General features: G+C 41.0%; 1 protein-coding gene across 1 annotated transcript in view; it reads left to right on the top strand.

The window, feature by feature from the left end:
• The window catches only part of CADPS2 (calcium dependent secretion activator 2), a gene marked incomplete at its 5' end in the record, with an annotated part of 402,437 nt that overhangs the window by 145,199 nt on the left and 236,190 nt on the right, over positions 1 to 21,048 (top strand). Inside the window, 2 exon segments of the mRNA XM_048501584.1 lie at positions 14,951 to 15,031; positions 19,194 to 19,430. Of these exon segments, the coding sequence (XP_048357541.1) occupies positions 14,951 to 15,031; positions 19,194 to 19,430 (318 nt within the window).

The raw sequence follows: 21,048 nt of genomic DNA, 5'->3' as shown, positions 1-21,048 counted from the left end.
ATCCTGAAGAAGAACGAGAGCTGTCCGTCCTGACTTAGTTATTAAGCGACCAAAAAAGGAGCCTCCTCCTCCTCCCCTTTCTGCTTATCTGACCTTCATTATATCATCACCAGATGTTTTCATTCTAGGGAGATGGTCATTATTTCTTGCAGGCAGTATTCCATCTAGTGATGTATTTTGAGCTATAATGCAACCCTTGCATGCAACCTGTCACAATATTAGCATACTTAATATGGAACAATTTACATTCCTCCCCCCTTCTTCTGGATCCACATAGTTTTCTTTTGAGGCTTGGCTAGTGATCTTGGAAGATCATTCCCGAGCAACTTCCAGTCTGTGCCTCCATCTTGGTTTCAACACTAGGACTTGGTCTCCAGGTCTCAAATGTCTTCCCTCTCTTTAGCACTGTACGAGGTTGTTTGGTTAAGCAAGGCATGTTGCATATTTTCTGCAACAGCAGCTTGCAGGTCCTGAAGATTCTCATGCAATTCTTGGTGGTATGATATTTCTGCTCTGGATGGATTCTCTTCCAGCTTACACCTTCAGGATGTCCAGTAGCATTTATACATGAGTTCAAATGGACTGAAGCTGGAACTCTCTTGTGGTACTTTTCTGTAGGCAAGCAGCAGGGGCTGTAGCTGTTGGTCCCAATTATTTAGTTGCTTTTTTAGTCCATTAGCTGGTGGGTAGTGTGTAGTAGTGGTTAAATGTTTTATTTCAGAAGCTTGCAGCAATTCTTTCATCACTTTGGAGATGAAGCTCATGCCCAAGTGTGGGACCATCTCCTGTGAAAATCATAACCTTATAAATATACTCAGCAAGAATTCTGCTACACTCATAGCCTGTACATCTCATGAAGGTACAGTTTCAGGAAACTTTGTAGCATAGTCCACTATAGTTAGGATGTGTTTGTTTCGTCACCTGGTTGCGCTTGAGACTGGTCCTACGATATCCATGTCAATTTTGGAAAACAGCTTAACCACTAATGGAATAGATTGCTTTGTTTTTCATATTTGGCCAGTAGAATCTGCCTTGCAGTTTATTTAACTCTTTGGCTAGAGTAGGACCCTTTCACCCCAAAGGTTTTTCCCAGCCAGCACCACTGTTCTATATGCAGACACTAAACACATCTGAAATCTCTGTTCCAAGAATCCCCCCCCCCCATCCCAATAATTCGGTCATCAGATCTTACTGAATTCTAAACTCCACCCACTCCCAGCATGTTACTCACACACATAATCTGTGTGAAGAATTAACCCTTCACAGTCATGTTTTTTTCCTGCCTCTGCATGCTCCTAGCTTTGAAGTAGCATTAAAAGTAACTGAGTTTTAAATCCAGTACTCATTCCTCTTAGAAGATTATGTTCTAGTTCTGAATGTTCATTATGGCAATTAAACTAGATTAATTTATAAAGATAACATGGTGTGATGATCTCATGTATGTGGCATGGAGGGAATTTTTATCAGTGCACGTATTACCGGCAGAATGAACTAGGTAACAATATGGCAGAAGCAATACCGATACGCTGAGTTTTAAGGATGTGTGTGGGTTCTGTTTATCTTCTGAAATAAGAAGCTTACTGTGCCAAAAGGTTGGAGGGAAAATGTTGCTACGAGATGTTCCCCTTGTCCAAATTTTCTTCATGCTGCTTTACTGAACCTTTGGGGTAACAGCCCTAATGGCCCTTGATGGCAATTTCCTTCATTACCACTATTCTGCCCATCACTCAAAGAGAAAAAGAAAAGATGGAGGAGGAAGTGGAGGGGAGAGAATGTATAGGGGTGGCATCCGAAGGTAGAGGATTTGAGATGCCTCCAAACAGCAGCTACAGAACAAACCTTAAGAACTTTTTCTTTCTCTTCTCTTTCCCTACATGTGGATTGACTTATAATTTTAATTTCCACGGAGAAAACGCTGGTTTGAAAAAAAACCCCATCAACTTTAATTATTTTCATTAGCAAGCTGAGCAATATTTTGGCACATGGAATCCCTATGAGTTGCAGCAGTTAACTGAGCAGAATTGATTTTGGGGTAACTATGCTTCCTGTACTGTAGCTGTGGGGGTGGGGAGTAAGAGACACTAATTATGCAACTAATTTAGTATAGATTAATATTAATTTTATGAGGCTGTGTGGAGCATACAAAAAGCTTTTAATGTGCACTTGCTTCTAAAGGATGCTCAGCTTGTGTCATCTAGAGGTGTTAAGAACTGCTCTGTGCTTTATATGGAATAAGACATTACTCTGGGCTAAATTGTTATGTAGAAATGTAGACTACGCTATTTCAGATAGTGGGCACTACCAATGGTGTATATTTTGAGATGTTCCCACTCGTTAAAAGTTCCATAAATGTAATATACTTTAATGTTAGATAGGCTTAGAACAGTCCTCTCCCCATTCTACTTATTTACAACAGACAGGAAGCTTTAAATGATGTGAAATATATGATATCCTCCTCCCAGGTTACGGTAGTACCATCTAGAATTCTGTGCTTTCATTCTGCATAACATTCAGTGTTGCTCTGAGGCAATTCCTCTGATAAGCAAAGTCTCTCCTTTCTGAGCACATTGATTTCAGTGGGTTTTGTTCTGCATAGGATCGCACTGTTGGAATTGCATATAGTATTTAATATATAAAAACCTTTCTCAATTTTATTTTTGTGTTTGCTGACAGTGCTTCTGTATCTGTGTTCTTGAACATTACCGGCCATTCAGCTGAGTGGTGACTGCTGACAACTTTCCTGGAGCCCACTAAGTGTTTTTAGAAAGTGGGTGAGGCCAGATGGGGCTTTTGCCCAGTGCAGCTTCTGATTGGCCTTTGGAGATCTCATTGGCTGTGCTGATGTTTTAAAACACAGCTTTGGCAGCAGCTGCCATCACAGCACAATGATCACTGTGGGTCTGAAGGTAAGCTGTGTGTGTGCAAGAAAATGTTTAAAGCAAAATGTCCATTTCAAAAGGGATCTTCTGACAAATTACTATTAGAGTGATGCAAAACCTCACTCCCTAATGTTTTGTGTTAAATCTGTCTTTTGCAGCAGCCAATTTGTGATTGGGCCCACCACCCTCAGTTAGAATTCTAAAGATGCTGGGGACCCTGATTAGAAAATTCTTTTGTTTAACCAAGTGATGATGACAAGTTTAAAGTTTCACCTTTTTGTTCTGTCCTTTTTCATTTTACCCTAAGTTGGAACAACCATGTAAGTTGTACTAGTGTAAGAGAGTGTCTAACTTGAAGTTACCAGCAAACTTCCACAGTAGAGTAAGGATTTGAAACTGGATGCTCGCATGCTAGTCTGACATTACCACTATGTCATGACAGGCTGTAATATGAAGGTTTTACAACGTAAAGCAGTGGTGTAGTGGTTAAGAGCAGGTGTATTCTAGTCTGGAGGAACCAGGTTTGATTCCCCTCTCTGCCGCTTCAGTTGTGGAGGCTTATCTGGGGAATTCAGATTAGCCTGTACACTCCAACACACACCAGCTGGGTGACCTTGGGCTAGTTACAGTTCTTCAGAGCTCTTTCAGCCCCACCTACCTCACAGGGTGTTTGTTGTGAGGGCCTTTCCCTTTAAGAGCCAAGTTCCCTTTAAGAGCCAAGGGAGGAACGGAGGCCAGGCTGCAAAGGAGAGCTTGCCAGGTGGGATGGGGAGGGGAAAGTGAAAAGTGGAGAGAAGGAGGAGGAGGAGGCCCACCACACCCCTCCTCCTTCCCCACACTGCATGACCCCACCCCACCAGACTTCTCCTTCAGCCAGTGGACCAGCCAGGTGCCCGAGACATCCAAAGACCCTCCAAAAGTTAAGTGAGGTAGGCGGTGGGAGTGCAGCTTGGGCCCTTGGGGGCCTGACAGGGGCCTTCCCTCTTCCCCCACCCCAAAAGGCCAGCCAGGGTCCAAGTGAGGACTTCCCTCTTTGCTCTCCCCCATCCCACCCCAAAAGGCCCGCTGGGGCCTTGGGGGCCTGGGAGAGGCCTTCCCTCTTTCCCCCACCCACCACAAAGAGGCAGAGGCCTTCCCTCTCCCCCACCCCAAAAGGGCAGAAGCTGCCCCTCCCCCACAAAAAGCCAACTGGACCATTGGGGGCCCGGCAGAGGCCTCCCCCTCTCCTCCCCCCCCCAACACCCTCAACCCAAAAGACCAGCCAGGCCCTTGGTTGCCTGGCAGAGGCCTTCCCTCTTCCCACCACTCACCCCAAAAAGCCAGTTGAGCCCTTGGGGACCTGGCAGAGGCCTTCTCTCTCCCCCCACTCATCCCAAAAGGGTAGAAGATGTCCCTCTCCCCTCACCCATCTCAAAAGGCCAGCTGGGCCCTTGGGGTTCTGGCAGAGGCCTTCCCATTCCCCCCTGCCTGCCTCAAAAGGCCAGCTAGGCCCTTTGGGTCCTATCAGAGGCCTTCCCACTCCCCACACCCCAAAAGGTCAGCTAGGCCCTTGGGGACCTGGAAGAGTCCTTCCCTCCCCACACGCCAAAAGGCCAGCCAGGCATTTGGGGGCCCTTGGAGGCCCGGCAGAAGCCTTCCCTCTCCCCCCACCCATCCAAAAAGGCCAGAGGCCTTCCCTCTTCCCGCTGTCCAAAAGGCCCTTAAGGGTCCAAAAGAGGCCTTCCCTCTCCCCCCACCCACCCCAAAAGGGTAGCGGGCATCCTTCTCCCCTCACCCACCTCAAAAGGCCAGCTGGGGCCTTGGGGACCTGGCAGAGGCCTTCCCTCTTCCTCCCCATCCCAAATGGCCAGCTGGGCCCTTGAGTGCCCGGCAGAGGCCTTAAGAACATAAGAACTAGCCTACTGGATCAGACCAGAGTCCATCTAGTTCAGAACTCTGCTACTCGCAGTGGCCCACCAGGTGCCTTTGGGAGCTCATGTGCAGGATGTGAAAGCAATGGCCTTCTGCTGCTGCTGCTCCTGAGCACCTGGTCTGCTAAGGCATTTGCAATCTGAGATCAAGGAGGATCAAGATGGGTAGCCATAGATCGACTTCTCCATAAATCTGTCCAAGCCCTTTTTAAAGCTATCCAGGTTAGTGGCCATCACCACCTCCTGTGGCAGCATATTCCAAACACCAATCACACGTTGCGTGAAGAAGTGTTTCCTTTATTAGTTCTAATTCTTCCCCCCAGCATTTTCAATGAATGCCCCCTGGTTCTAGTATTGTGAGAAAGAGAGAAAAATTTCTCTCTGTCAACATTTTCTACCCCATGCATAATTTTATAGACTTCAATCATATCCCCCCTCAGACGTCTCCTCTCCAAACTAAAGAGTCCCAAACGCTGCAGCCTCTCCTCATAAGGAAGGTGCTCCAATCCTTCAATCATCCTCGTTGCCCTTCTCTGCACTTTTCTATCTCTTTGATATCCTTTTTGAGATGTGGCGACCAGAGCCTTCTTCTCCCCCACCCACCCCAAGGCCAGCAAGGCCTTCCCTCCCCCTTCCCATTTCCCCCACCCCTAGTCACCCCTTGCCACCTTCTCCCACCCCTAACCACTCCTATCCACCCTTCCCCACCCCTAAGCACCCCTTCCCACCCTCCAGCCACCCCTCGCCATCCCTTGCCACTTTCTCCAATCCCTATGCAACCCTTGCCTCCCTCCCCCCACCCCTAGCTCAGCTGGCATTGTTCTGAGAGCTGGTGATTTTGGGGATCCGTGTTTCCTAAGCAGGTTTTTGTGCCACTGTGGTGCCACGAAACATGGGATGCAGGATAGTTGTGCTCAGACATGTGACTGATGGCTGAAGTTGTGATGTGCTGGTGATTTTGGATGACTTAGTGCAAAAATCATGAAGATCCGTGTATTTCAAGCAGGTTTTTTCATTAATATATTAAAACTCTTTCTTATAACATAATCCAGTTTTGTGTTCCTCTTTTATTGTTCTTATTTAAGTATTAACTGTATGAAATAATAAACTACTTTTTGGTATATCTTTTTAAATACTTAAAACGCTCATTAGGGCAGCAAACTGCTCATTAAATTATTTGAATCCCACCACTGCATTATACCCTACTGAAGTTCTTTACTCCCACCTTCTCCAGGCTCTACTCCCAAATTTATAGGAATTTCCCAATCTGGACCTGGCAACCCCAGTTTCAAAGCATTCTGCAAACATCCCTGCTAGAATAATTCTGTGATTGATTTCTTCCCGAAAGGCTTTTCAGCAAGCTGATGTATGCCATAAAAGAAACTAATTTGATGGTGGTGTGAGATGACTGTCCTCATTCATTTTAAGCAGAGATTATCTACCCTGTTTTCCATTATTTTGGATTTTAGGAGATTAAGCTGTATTAGTTGCATTGCCATGGTTGGTTTAATTAAATTTACAAAGCTATGTGCTCTGGGGGGTCAGAATAGAGCATGCTAATGTAATGTGATAATCTTGCTTTAGAAGATCCAATTTTCCAATTATACGTGATCATTGGGCCACAGGACATTAACCTGTGATCACTGCCAGGGGGCCCAGAAGCTGTGACGAAGTAGTAAGATCCCACAGTAGAGTTCTCAAGAAGTGTTAGGATGATTCTGTTGCTTTTACGCTAGGTAGCTGCACTTACTGCATACTGGCACATGACAGCTTTAACAACATAAGGAAAGATTAAAATGAAATGTGTGCTTTGTAATATGTGGTGGCATTCTACTAATATTTCTGGACATTTTAAGCCATAGGAAAAATAACTTTTTTTCTGGTGAAGTCATGGTATAGGGAGAGAAATCTTGAGAAAAAATTCTTAAAGTCTTATATGGATGTTCAGGGGAATCTGGGGGACATTTGTATCATCTGATCCAACCACCTGTCTTGGTAGCGCTTCCATATCAAACAGAAATGGGTGAACTTGTCTATACTTTCCATCACAACTGAAACTAATATTGTAAGACTGTCTTAAGGAAAACATTTTTGTATACAACAAACAAATGTAGTCTTGTGAGAAAAGCTGGCAATTTTATTCTTCAGTAACTTCAGGTCAGAGAATTAATAGCTGTTCTTTATATGTTATACTTACCAGTTAAAACTATAATATAGTAATTGATTATCTGAACATTGATTTTAGTATTGAACATTCTATCTCTATCAGGGGAAACTAACTTGTAACATAGAAGCTGCAATCCCAAAGGCACTTTCGTGGCAGTAAGCCCCATTGAATAGCATAGTACTTCTGAGTAAAGCTGTTCAAGGTTGCTCCCACAGTCTCCAGTTCTTAGCTGGAATGATGATAGAAAGAGGCACTGAAAAATTCAGGTGTTAACCTAAGTCATGGTTGAGCTATCACCATACTTCTGACCACATGATCATGAAACCTCTTGATTCCCTAAGTCAACACAAATTGAGCAGATGAATAAATGTGTTGACTTCTCTCTTGGTGGTTGTGCAATGCTTGAGAAGTCTTTCTTGAAGCTGTATGAAAGGTAGCATGAGAAAATCAAACACAGGACCAGGTGTACCTTTTCAAAAAGATGTATTGTAACGTCATTAAAATCAATAGGGACTGTTGATCTGTTGCATAAAATAGTCTGCAATATTATGCCGTGTGAGGTATATTATGATGTATGAAGTATACTTGAAAGACATTTACGTCATTTGGGTTTCTTATGCATGTCACTTGTGATGTGGACACCTATTATTAATAGTCAGCTGATCCTCGGCAAATATAAATATATACTGGCCATTAGTTCAACAGTGAGCACCTTAACTTGAATCCCTGACATCAGTCAAACATCTATCAGTAGCTTCCAGTTCTTGTATTGGGTCTGCTTGACTTATTTTTCTAGCTGAGAATCATTCCTTAGTATCCTTGTTGCATCTTCCATGTGGAAGGGATGTAGTTGTGAGACTGTGTGCAGGTGGGCCGTTAATGTGTTTACATAACACTCATTCTACAATGCTGAGAGTTTTCTTGTACAATACCCACAAATATGAATTTCAGTATTTATTTGTTTAGATCTTTTACCCTGTTTTTTTTTCCGTATGGGGACTCAAAGCAGCTTATGCAGCAAAATTCTGCTTTCTTCCATTTTATTCTCTTAACACCCCTGTACGGTTGGTAGGATAGGGAAGGCTCCCAATTTCATCTGCATCAAATATAAATACAAACATTTACTACTTGCTCTCTAATTACACTTGGAAAATTAATTCATAATTATTCTTACTGCTAAAGTTCATATTCTTCTCATATCTATTTTCTTGATACTATATTAGTCAAGTACAAAAATCATCAATTCCATTTTTTCTGTTTTACTCAAAAAGTAAATCCAATTATCTGTGAATTTAGATGGGCTTTTCTCAAATCAGAGAAGTGAGGTTAGCCATTTTCACCAGTTCCAGCAACTTCACAAATTCTTCTATTGTAGGTATAGATGAAATTTTCCATTTTTTGTGCATATGATATTATCACTGCTGATGTAATATATAAAATCAAAGTTCTATTTTTTTCAAACTATCTGTCCATAAGACCAGAAAGAAAAACCTCTAGCTTCATTTGTATGTTCTTCAACATCTTCTGAATTGTTGAATGTATTTGTATCCAACATTTTTAGCTTTGATACAAGTCCACCATAAATGACAAAAAGACCCTTCATGATTCCAACATACACTTGGGAGATATTTATACATTTTTGTTAATTTCTCTGGTGACAAATACAGCTGATGCATCATTTTATAAAAGGTCTGTTTATGACTAATACATAAAGAAAATTTAAGACCCTTTAACAGCATATTCTCTCATTGTTCCATTTATATATTGTACACAAAATTCATATTCCCCTTTGTCATACAATCTTTCAATTGTTTTTTTTCCCTGTTTCAAATGTTAACAAATGCATTATGGCAACAACATGATCATCATGATCTTTACTAGAAGCCTTTTTCCTTTACTAGAAAAAAAACCTAATATATCCTTCTGCAGCTGTTTAAATGGAGTATCAGTTGCCAACAATGGTATTGTTTGAAACAAAAAATTGCATTCTTGGTAGTACATTCATTTTAATACAGCCATTTCCCCCAACAATGATAACTGAAGTTTGTTCTACCTCAACAAATCTTTTATAACTTCATTCCATATTTTTACATTGTCATTTTGAAAAAACATACAATTCATATTTGTCATCAAGGTTATATCTTTTCAACCTTAAAACCTATTTTACTCACAAGCTCCTTTGGATCTTGTAATTTCATACTTTTTGTTACATCGTTTTTTCCTGTATTAGCTTCAACACCCACTAATGCACCAAATTCTCTCAATTTCAACATTAAGAATTCAACTCCCTTTCAGCAGTTTTCTAAAACCATCACCAAATGCTCTTAATTTATCTTTTCATAATTTTAATACCCCCAGTCATCTCACTGAGTAGTATCTCTATTCAGTCCTTCAAGAACTAGTATAAGCAAGAGAGGAGATAGTGGACAATCTTCTTTTGTTCCTTTCTGTCAAATCTCCTTTAACAATTTGATCTGACTTCATTGCATAAGTTGATTTTACCTACTGTATGAAACAAAAATCCATGTTTTCCATGACCTTGAACAAAGAGACCAATTCAAATTATCAAATGCTTTCTCTGCTTTTAGAAAGATCAAAACAGCTTGTTTTTCATTATGTTTCTCCAGATATTCCAGGATATTCCATACTATTCTAGTGTTACCCTTTAACTACCCTTTGTGTAAAAATCCACACTGATCTTCATGGATAAACTATTGTAATACTATTTTCAGTCTATCAACTAAAATCATAGTAAACAATATATAGTCATTAGGCTTGGAGATTTGGGTGCAACAAATACTGGATTCGTCCCGAATCTGGGTGAGCATATTTGGGCAAAAATTGACCGAATATGTCCTGCTTGAATATGAACTAATCCGAATGCAAGGTATTTGGGCTTTTTTTTGGTATTTTTTGCGTTTTAGCCAGCATGGGAACATTTTAAAAGCTAGCAGCACCAACATTTCAGGGTATCATCTGGAGACTCTCTACATCATACCACCTGAGATTGGTGAAGTTTGGTTCAGGGGGGCCAAACTTATGGACCCTCAAAGGGGGAGCCCCCATCCCCCAGTTGAAGGTGAACCTGATGCCCACAGCATTTGCCCCTCCCAAGCAAACTTCAGCAAATCTGGCTGGTTCCTTTCAGGAGACTCTCACCAGCAGCCCTGCTGGAAATAAGTGCCCCTGCTAAGAGCAAGACCCTCATCAGAGTCCCCCCGCCCATTGAAACCTCTACCACAGAGCCAGCTGGGCATAACAGCAAGCTCCATCCAAATTTTACCAAATGTTGACACTTTACCTCCATTTCTGATAGTCATTGTTCAGTAATGATGTTGGTCTATAATTTCTTGTCAAAGCTAACTCTTGTCCTTCTTTGGGTATTACTATTATGTTAGCCTCTTTTCATGACTCTGGCATCTTTCCTTCTTGCAAGGTGAAGTTAATTGTTGTCTGTACAGATTAGAGAGCTGGGCCAAAACTAACAAAATGAATTTCAACAGAGATAAATGTAAGATACTACACTTAGGCAACAGAGGTGAAATTTGCAAACATAGAATGGATGACACCTGGCTTGATATGTGTATATGTGAAAGGGATCTGGGAGTCTAAGTAGACTATAAACTGAACATGAGTCAGCAGTATATGCGGCAACCAAGAAAGCCAATGCAATTCTGGGCTGCATCAATAAGAGTATTGTTACTGGCCTAACAGGGGTAAGGGTTTTATTGAAGGGAATCTCCACCAGCTGCTAAAAGTGTAACAGCACACATATGATTTCAAAAGTAGCAAAGGGGAATGAACTCACATTGGCAGCAAGAGGGGCCAAGAGGAGATCTTTTAGACCAGGGGTAGGGAACCTGCGGCTCTCCAGATGTTCAGGAACTAGCTACATTCCCTATCCAGCCTCTGTCAGCATGTGGCCAATTGAAGGCCATGCTGGTAGAGACTGATGCTGGAATTGTAGTTCCTGAACATCTGAGAGCCCTTCAGGTTCCCTAATTCTGTTCTTTAGGACAAATATATATCTGGGGAAGGAATTCTGGCAATGAGATATTCCACAAGGAAGTAAATGCAAGAGTCCAAATTGAGTTTAAAATATTTATATAAATTTGGTTCAAAAATACATACACACAGTAAGACACAAGAGCACATACATTCAAGTTACCGCAGGTATATAAAAAAAAGGTTTTAAAAAATAGATTGGATGATAGAAATGTGGAGGGGGGTTTTCAAGGTAATACGTTACCTAAATTCAGCTGAAAGAAGATCTTGTAGAAGGCAAAGGGATTCTTAAAATGACCAGCATCTGAATCCAGGTATGTAAGGATCCGATATCAAGATTTTCTTTCTCAAACTGAGCCAGACCAAAGGGAGGGTACAGGCTAGTAAATGTGAGCCCCTGGTGTTGGGGTGAACTAAACTTTTATACCCTTTTGCCCCAGGTAGTAGGAAGTGAGAACAAGTGAGTTTTGGGAAATTTCATTTTCCTAGAATTCTCCTGGAACTTCTCCCATGCTGGGCTTGCTTGGACTAAGCCTATTCTAAAAGCTCTTCTATTGTCTCTAAACCTTGGGACAATGGGAGTCAATTGGATCCTAAGATTATAATCAGGAAGCACAGTAGAATGGCTTTTAATGCAAAGTAACTCTTACAGTCCCTGCCTTCAGTATTCAGATTTGAAATGAGGGCTTCTTGATTGATTCAAGGATGGGATCTTGTTGTTAGGGAGATCATATCTTAGAGGTTGGGGAAATGCAAAGGAAGCAAACCATCTGTTGCTAGAAGAGATAGTGAAATTCAGCAACTGATGCTAATGTATTTCCAAGTATTCTTTGTCTTTAACACAGTTTCATATAGCAAGGTGTGGTAGTATCAAGCATTCTTGTGGACTCCAAATGAGACCTCCAGGTTATGCTGGAGTAACTCGTTATCTTAGCTTTTGTTAAAGTAGTTTTGACCTTTTGGCTGTGGTCAGGTGATCATGCGGCTACCTACACCCATAGGAGTGCTTTTGGCAACTGGCTTTTGCCTATATTATTTTAAAGCAGAAATATATATAAATAATATTCTGGGGGTCCTTTTGGTCGTTACAGTATGATGTCTAGATGAAGGGATGTAATAGTATTTGTCTATTCTGCATTGGTCAGATCTCACCTGGAATACTGTGACCAGTTCTGGGCATTACAATTCAAGAAGGAATAGGTCCAGAGGAGGGCAACCAAAATGGTAAAAGGTCTGGATTCCATGTCCTATCAGAAACGACTTCGGGAGCTAGGTATGTGTAGTCTGGAGAAGAGAAAGTTAAGAGGTGACACGATAGCCATGTTAAAATATTTGAAGATTTGTCATGTTGAAGTGGGAGCAAGCCTGTTTTCTGCTCCTCAGAGACTGGGACAAAGAGTAATGGATTCAAGGTATTGGAAAAGAGATTCCAGCTAAACATTAAGAAGAACTTCCTGGTAGTAAGGGCTGTTCAACAGTGGAATACATTGCCTTGGAGGGTGGTTGAGTCTTATTATTCTTATTAGCTGGACAGTTGACTTTGTGAAGCTCAGAAAAATTCTTCCATCCTATTTCACCGATAAGCATATTACTTTTAAGACCTTTTGAGGTTGTTAAGCAGAGGCTGAATGACCATCGGTCAGGAGTGGTTTGATTGTGTATTCCTGCATGGCAGGGGATTGGACATCATAGCCCTTGTTGTCTCTTTCAACTCTATGATTCTATGCTTCTGTGTGCAATATGTATACCACATATGCTTGATTTTTCTTCATATCTTCATTGAGTAGTTCTCACATTAGATTCAGTGCTTCAAACCACACATTTACCTAAGAACTGGTCCCCAGTTTAATTTGTTAAGTGAATTCAAGTTGTCTCTTCCAAAACATTTGTATGTTTAATATGTGAACAAGGCTTAACTGTACAGGAATTACAGGAACTGAGAGCTGGTGGATAACTTCCCATGGGCTTGTGCCATCTATTCGGGAACCAGTCTAAAAATCTATCCTTTCAAAGTAATCTGTCCCATGTATTCAGGAGACACCTCATTGTGTTATACCTGCTTTTCTTGTAGAATTCCATTGTCTGTACCAGGATTCCCCAGTTCTTTTGAATTGACAGCTCCTCTGGAATTGTGACACAAAGTAATGGGTATAATCATAATGCCTGCCACAGGAGGCAGAAACAACCAGAAAAATTTAGGGAGTGAGGTTGTGCATTACTCTTCTATTAACTCACCAACATTTCAGGCAGAAGTTCTGTTTAAAAGAATGACCGATAAATAATGTATTGTTTAAAATATTTTCGTGCATACACACAGTTTTCTTCAGTTGGGCAGTGAAGATCCTTGTGTTGTGATTGCTGCTGCTGAAGCTTTGTTTTTAAAAAATCTGCATAATCAATCCCATCTCCAGTGGCCAGTCAGAAGCTTTGCAGGGCCAAAGCCCCACTTACATCCTAAAGACATTTTGGAGGGCACCAGGAAAGGGGTTGGTGGCACTATGGTGCCCAAGAGCCCACATTGGGGACCCCTGATTTACATCCTATATGTGGCTGCCTGCACATGCCTCTGTTAACTGTAAGATGTTATGGATCTTGTCCTATCATACATGGAGTCGTCATTTCCAGTTCTCTGGATCCTTTTGCAACTTTGTTGTTCCACCCTGCAATGTTCCAGTATACTCAGCGAATTTGGGATGGGAAATTCGCATCGAGGCGCTGGCGTCTGTCCAGTTCTATAAGTTTCTCCAGGGATTTATTAGCATCTAAAAAGGCACAACAGTTATTTGTAGCACTGGATCTGGAATCTCCGTTGTTGTGCACATCAATGAGCTCCATTCCCTCCACATTTCCATCCGGTGAAGGTCTAATTGCTGGAGAAGCTGAGGGATATGGTTTCTCCATTGGATCCTTTTAATGCTTCTGATCTGTATAATCCTATCCAAAATAGAAAATGGAGTAGTTCTCCAGAGTATTAAGTTGACAGCTGTCATATGATGGGACCAGAGAGTTGCATAATTAGCATTGTATTTATAACCCTATTGTCAACATTCTAATGCCTTTTCATATGAATGCCTTTTTGAGTTATTTTAATACATTACATTTATGCTCTCAATATATTGTGTTTCATAAATGTATATGGTAAATGTGCGTAATTAAGATGTTTTGCTGAATGGCTTTGCTGAATAAACAATGTCGTTTTGCAAGGTAAGTCAGCAAAGTGCTCTGCAAAATAGACCTTAGGGAACTGAATACAGAATTGAGAAATTAAATCCTTTTTTTAAAGGAAGATGTTACTCCTCCTGGATGTTTAGATGGGCTTGAAGCTGTGTGGGCACTGACTGGAAATGTTTCAAGAAGCAGGGGATTGTTGGCTTAGCAGGGTTTTCAGTGGTGGGGGCAACAATGTCCTGCATGGATTTTTTAAATTATTATTTTCCACATGACTAGAAGGAGGAGGCTAACAGTGAATTCCTCAGAAGGGTTTCATCCTTCTTTACCATATCTGTCTACAAAACCTGGGAGACTTCTTGGCTGGGGTCTGTGGAGAGGATTATATCTCATCTGAAAGTGGTGTCACTTTTGGATGACCCTGTTGGACCCTCACCCCATAGAAACTAGGGTGATTGTCTGGAAATGATGTTCTCCTGCTGCCGACATCACCAGTAACCAGGGATTGTGAGCTGGAAATGGGCATCTGTAAACCTGTTATAAGCCCACTGACTTCAGTAGACTTAGAAAGGTATAACCTTGTAGATGATTGATCATTCAAAGTAAAAAAAATCCATACATAATGGAACATTTGTTGGAATCAACTGTGGTTGAAAGAAAAAAGCATTTTTGATGCGAACTCTGATGGTTCCTGCACCATTGGTTTATAAATTCATGTTCTCTTGCGTGTGCAGAATGATATATGCTATTTTATTGTGGGCAAAGAAATCTCCAAAACTGTGCTAGTAATTTGCTTTTTCTGTTATCTTTTTCCACTTAAGCTGGACAATGCAGATGAACAGGCAGCTCAGATTAGACGGGAGCTCGATGGGCGCCTCCAGCTGGCTGATCAAATGGCAAAAGTAAGCTTGTTATCCTGTTTCTTGCTTTCAGGCATAAAATATGTTGTTTTGTTTAAGTATATGTTTTTTTTTCATGTGCTCATAGTCCTGTGCTGCTGTCGTTGGTTGGATCCCCCAGAGCAGAGGTCCCCAGCATGGTGCTTTCTGACACCTGTTCTTGCACTTGTCAAGTGTGTTTAGGAAGTTAGTGGGGTAATGTAAAACTTTTGCCCAGCAAGGCTTCTGACTGACTTTTAGAGATTTGATTGGTTGTGCAGATTTTTTTTTCATGTTACTTTGGCTTCAGCTACCAGTAAATAACATTTACATTGTGTTATTGAAGTTAAGCTGTAGCAATCATGGTGTGGTTGGCTCTACCGCTAGTGGTTGCCATTTTGTGACAACATTTTTTGCCACATCTACAATGCCATGTCAGAATTCCAAATGTACCCACAAGCTCAAAAATGTTGGGGACCCCTGCCCAAGAGAATTTATTTGAATGGAAAGTTTCTGTGAGTGATCTGTCAGTTTGCCACTCTTGCTGCAGACCTCTGGCTACTCCCTAATTTTGTTCCTGGGGGGTTCCCCCTCACTTAGGAACAGCATTTGGGGGGCATTTTGGGCTGCAGCAGGAGGGGTGAAACAAGTAAATTGTTCCATGCTGTCAGCAGTCCCTTCTGTTAGCAAAAATACTCCCTGGAATCCAAGTTGTTATGTCTGCATACCTGAATTGTTTTCTGTTTTCACCAATGATATTTAATTACTTTTGACACGTAGAAGTCTATATCTTTCAATGCATGCTGTATATACCCACCAATAGATAATTGCAAAAAGTTGTCTTGTTTGTAATCTGCATGTTTACTGAATGTGTGGTATTGATTTTGCTGCTTTTTTAAAAGTAACAGTTTTATTGAAAACAGACCAAGCAACCTTAGCAACATTTCAAATGATTTGTGAAGTTTTCTTCCCAATCCAAACCTTTCTACATACTAAAGGTATGTAGCTTCTAACTTTATAAAGTTAGAAGAAACCATAATTATAAAGTTATAAAGTTAGAAGAAACCATAATGGGCTATCTAGTCCAATCCCTAGCTCAATGCAGGAAACTGAAAGCTAGAACATCGCTGACAAATGGCTGTCCCTGCTGCTGCTCCAGTTAGACTCTAGGTCATTGTGCCCTTTGTCAAAAATACTCTTTCTGTTTAGAGTAGAATTGCCCGGCGTGACCTGGCAGTTAGCAGGAGATGGAAGTGACATTGTAGCATCACTTTTGGCAAAATCCCTAAAGTAAGATCGTGCCTCTCTAGGAAGCACTGGAATCCCCATACTAAAACCACAGAGTTGCCAAAATTTCTAGAGTGGACTGATGTCATGTCCAGGGAGAACCTAGAAGTGGCATCACAACATTGGCCCAACAGCCATTATTTTATTTTTGGCCAATCTGACCAGTGGCAGAAAATAGGAGCTTGAGGCAGAGCATCACCTGCCTTCACCAGGGAGTTGGCAACCCTAGTTCAGAGGTTTCTTTTAACCTTCAATTGAAACAGAGTCCACAGGCCGGGGGACCTTTGTGCCACTTTCATTTACTGTGCTTTATTATTTGAAGCATCTCTTCCAGTTCTGATCTGATTACTGGAAATAAGCCAGGCTGGAAGAAAAATACTTCCAACTACAGTGTTCAGCTTAGGATAAGGAAGGAGCCAAGCTTAGCTCTCCTCATTTGAACGCTCCATTTTCATCTTCAACCTTCTGTGCAGTCCCACATTGGAACTGCACATGAGCAGGCCTACCACAGAGAGGTTCTACAACTTACAATCCACCAGGGTAGTGTGGTTCTATATGTTGGAGCTGCTCCAGATCATGTCCACCTAAATGGTCACATGCTCCAATGTAATTGCCCACTTTTTCTTCGTTCCTCTTCCACTGCCAGAAGAGTAGGTCATATCAGCAGACTCTTCTCTCAGCAACTGAAATTGTTGTTTTGTTCTCACAACAACAGCATGAACCTCTCTTTAAACAGCCTAGATACTTTGGTCAAAAGGGTAAGCGGCATAGTCATTTTCCCCCTTACCCCGCAACTTCACAGGCCAAGCAGAAACACCCTGCATGACTAGTACAGAAGTGCCCTGTTGGCACTTGGACTCAGTTCATGGGTTCTGTCATTAATAAAATATGGCCTCTTCCCCATCTTATTCAGAGTCTCAGTTTATCTCTGTATAATGTCTGCCTCTAGTGTTAGAGGAATTTAGTGAGCTCCTACGCCAAGGAGCAATTGCTAGTCTCCCCTGAGGATTCTCACTGTGGTCTTTCCTCCCATTACTTTTTAATCAACAGAAGTCTGGGGGTAAACAGCCCATTTTAGATCTGCACAAACTGAATGGACATATGGCTTTCAGCTTTCCCTTCTTCCCTTCCCCAGCAGTCTTTCCCTGAGAAAAGTTTGGAGGCTGCTGAGCCCAGGTTATTTGTGTGGCATTGTCCCAGCTGCCACACTTGGGTGTGTTGTGCAGATTGCAAGGTAACCGGTTGCCCATAAGCCACTACTAGACCATAGTCCCAATGAGTCCACCCTCCAAGACAGGAAGGATGGAGACAAAGGAATACTGGGAGATCAAAATAGCTTTGGAAATAGCCCTGCCCCTTCCACTCCCCCCCCCCTCTTTTATGGACAAAACAACTAAGGTTTGAAGGCTAGCAATATTATTGTAGTCACCCATAGATTTCAGATTTTACTGTGTACATGGGGATATTTTCAGATTTATCTTGCCTGTTCATGGCTCCACCATCCAGATTTAAGTATCCATAGATGGGGCCACATCGAATTTGAATATATTAATAGGTAGCATCTAGTTTTAAAGAGGCAGTAAACCACCTCTGTTTCTCACTTGTCAGAAAAGCTTTACAAACAAATCTAGTTTTGACTGACTTAACTGAGTCTCATAGAAAGGAATAGCCTCATGTTAAGAAAATCATTAAGGAATTTATTCTGAATGCAGTTTCTTGGAAATAGTTCCAAAAATGGCAAAAATGTTGTTATAATGTGTATCTTTCTATAGGGCTAGACTGAGGGTAAGGTGAAAGCATAATCATGGAATCAAGCATAACAATGAAAATTCTTCTCATAAATGAATGTTGTTATCCTTAAAATTGTGCACATTACTCTCTCTTGGCAAAAGTAGTAGGATAGACAACCTTTTCTAGCCCAAATGCGGAGAAAGTCTTGTGTCTTCTTGTGAAAATGTTGGTGTGCCAGTGAACAAAACTGGGGAGGGGGGGTTATACTTGGTCAAACATCCTTGGAACAAGCCACACCCTAACAGAGCTTCTAGCATCTCAGGAGGTTCATCTTAAAATTGGCTGCTGGCTGTGCTAATTGGAGAGGTGATGATGAGGATATACCTTAGCTTTTATAATCTTCTATGTATTCCTCCTCAACTGAGGCCTTGAACTTACTATGAGCATGTATTACCAGAACATTCCTCATCTCTCATTAAGATCTACAGCAGAGAATATCTTGGCAATAACTGCTTATATTAAGTTCATGGTCACAGCCTGAGTGAACTGCTGTCACCCTGAAGTATAGCTCCAATTTCTAACTATGTTTAATGAAATCCTATGTCTGAATCATTTTTAAGAATGTTTTGAAGATATCTGCTTGTACAGGCCTTCATTGGTTAAACTTAAGAATTTGTATTTTAGACTTGAAATTGAATACTCCTTTGTTTTATTTTGGTTATTTTATTGGATTTGATCTATTGACTAATTTATTACATGTTCAATAGTTTTTTGCTTCTTTCTGCTAAAAGCACTATGCTTTAAAGGCATATTTTTATTAAAAAGCAAATTTATAAATCCCTTAAAATAAATTACAAATAAACAATAAACATAGATTATTCTTCCTTTCTTGATCAGTACTGATGCTCAGTTTCTCAACATTCATAAGAAATTTATGTAGCCATTTAATTGGAATTAAAATACCAATTGAATACCTTTTGTTCTAAATAATCTCTGTAAAAATCTCTTTTTTGTTTTTTGGAGCAGAAGGCTCGTTAACTGTATAGATAGGTTTATTTAAAAGCATTTACTAGAAAATTAGGCTTGTATTGTATGAAAAGACCTTTCAAGCATTGTGTTTCTAAACAATAACTTACATTTTTTCTCAATTTTTAAAATTATTTTCAAGGAAAGAAAATATCCAAAGTTTGTAGCAAAAGAAATGGAGCAGATGTATATAGAAGAATTACGGTCTTCAGTGAATTTACTAATGGCAAATTTGGAAAGTCTTCCAGTTTCTAAAGGTGGCCCAGAATTTAAACTACAGAAGTTAAAACGATCACAGAATTCTGCTTTCTTGGACATAGGAGATGAAAATGATGTTCAGCTGTCAAAATCAGATGTGGTGTTGTCGTTCACGTTAGAGGTAAGCATATGTTTCATCCAATATGTGGTGACAGCTGAAATTACGCTGGATGATTTTCTCTGTTTGAGAACTCTCTGCTTACTAATCATAGAATCACAGAGTTGAAAGGGAACATACAGTCCATTTAGTTCAACCCTATGTTCAATGCAGGATCAGCCCAGAGCATCCCTGACAAGTGTTTTTCCAGCTGCTGCTTAAAGACTGCCAGTCATGGGGAGCTCACTGCTTCCCTAGGTATCTAATTCAACTGTTGATCAACTGTTAATTCCACTGTTGAAGGCTGTCACCCTCTTCCTCCAGCATTTTCCTGAGAAGCAAACCTTCTCGTTAAATACAGCATCATTCAACCTCCTTTTGGATCCTTTCAGTTTTTCTTGAACAACTCATATCAATCCACTGTTTCATTCTAATCATGGGAATCGTCTCACACAGACTCTGTAATGCTTACTAAATCATATCCCTCCACTTGCATTAGAAGCTCAACCTCTTGCTTATTTTTGCCAACTTTGGCCATTGGAACATAAACATCTGAAGCCCAGCACCTTTGTCTCCATTATATATCTACCCACCCACCCCTCCCCAGTGGGTCTCTGCTGTTTGCTGTCCTTAATTTACATACCTTTGTTGGTTGTCTCCTCCCCCTTGTGGTGGCAGTTTAAAGCCCTCTTGTTGAATCTCTCTAGGTTTCTGCTAAACGCATTCTTCCCTGACTTTGATAGGTAAAATCTGTCACATGCTGGTAGGTCCAGAAAACCTAGCCCATGGTCCCAAATTGTATCCAAATTTCTGCTGTCAGCATCACCAATGCAGACCATGGTTAACTTCCATTATCTTCTATACCATCCACATTCCCCTTCCACTGTCACGAAGGATCGACAAGAACACCACCTGTGCCCGCATTTCCTTCAGCTTCTTCTCGAGAACTTCATAGTCAATCTTCATGTTTTCAGGGTGTTCATGGCTGTTCCTGCATGTACCATCACAAATAGGTAATGATCTGTAGGTTTGGGTGGAGAGTGCTAGAACATTTCTGTTGTGATGCCAGAATTTCAAGTGTAAACCTGGAAGTGACATCATTGCACCATACAAGCAGACTCTGTCCCCTTTAGCTGGCCCACTGAGAGTTAGCAGCCAGCCTGATTAATTGGCTGACAATTGCCTGCCATAACCAATCAAAGGGGAACTCTGTTTAAATTACCTTGTATCAAATTTCTGAAATGGTACAGATCAGGAAGTTCAACATCATATGCTGTTTTTGAATATTTGAATATACTTTCAGTCCATTGACATAGCTAGCCTGGAGTTTTATGTGCAGGAATTTGGGAGCATCTACAGAGATAGTAGATTTAGCAATCTCTCTAGACTGTCTGCAGAACTTCAATCAAAACTTTGGATAATGAATCTAAAAATATCAAATATGTTGTTGAATAATAAGCAGAAGAAGGAAGGTCTTGCAGCTGTTACATACAAGCCACTCAGTTAGCTATAACTGGAAATATGTTGGATGATTTTTGTCAAAATGAAAATTAATTTGTAGTCATGGGACTTATTCAATCATAGTAAAGGAGATCTGCCTCCTTCTCTCTGCCTTTTTAATAAAGTATGTGTACCAACAGCC

Source organism: Sphaerodactylus townsendi, linkage group LG06 (assembly GCF_021028975.2).
Source record: "Sphaerodactylus townsendi isolate TG3544 linkage group LG06, MPM_Stown_v2.3, whole genome shotgun sequence".
Taxonomy (NCBI): domain Eukaryota; kingdom Metazoa; phylum Chordata; class Lepidosauria; order Squamata; family Sphaerodactylidae; genus Sphaerodactylus; species Sphaerodactylus townsendi.
Note: the sequence above shows the minus strand (reverse complement) of the source record. Positions and strands in the feature narration are given on the sequence as shown.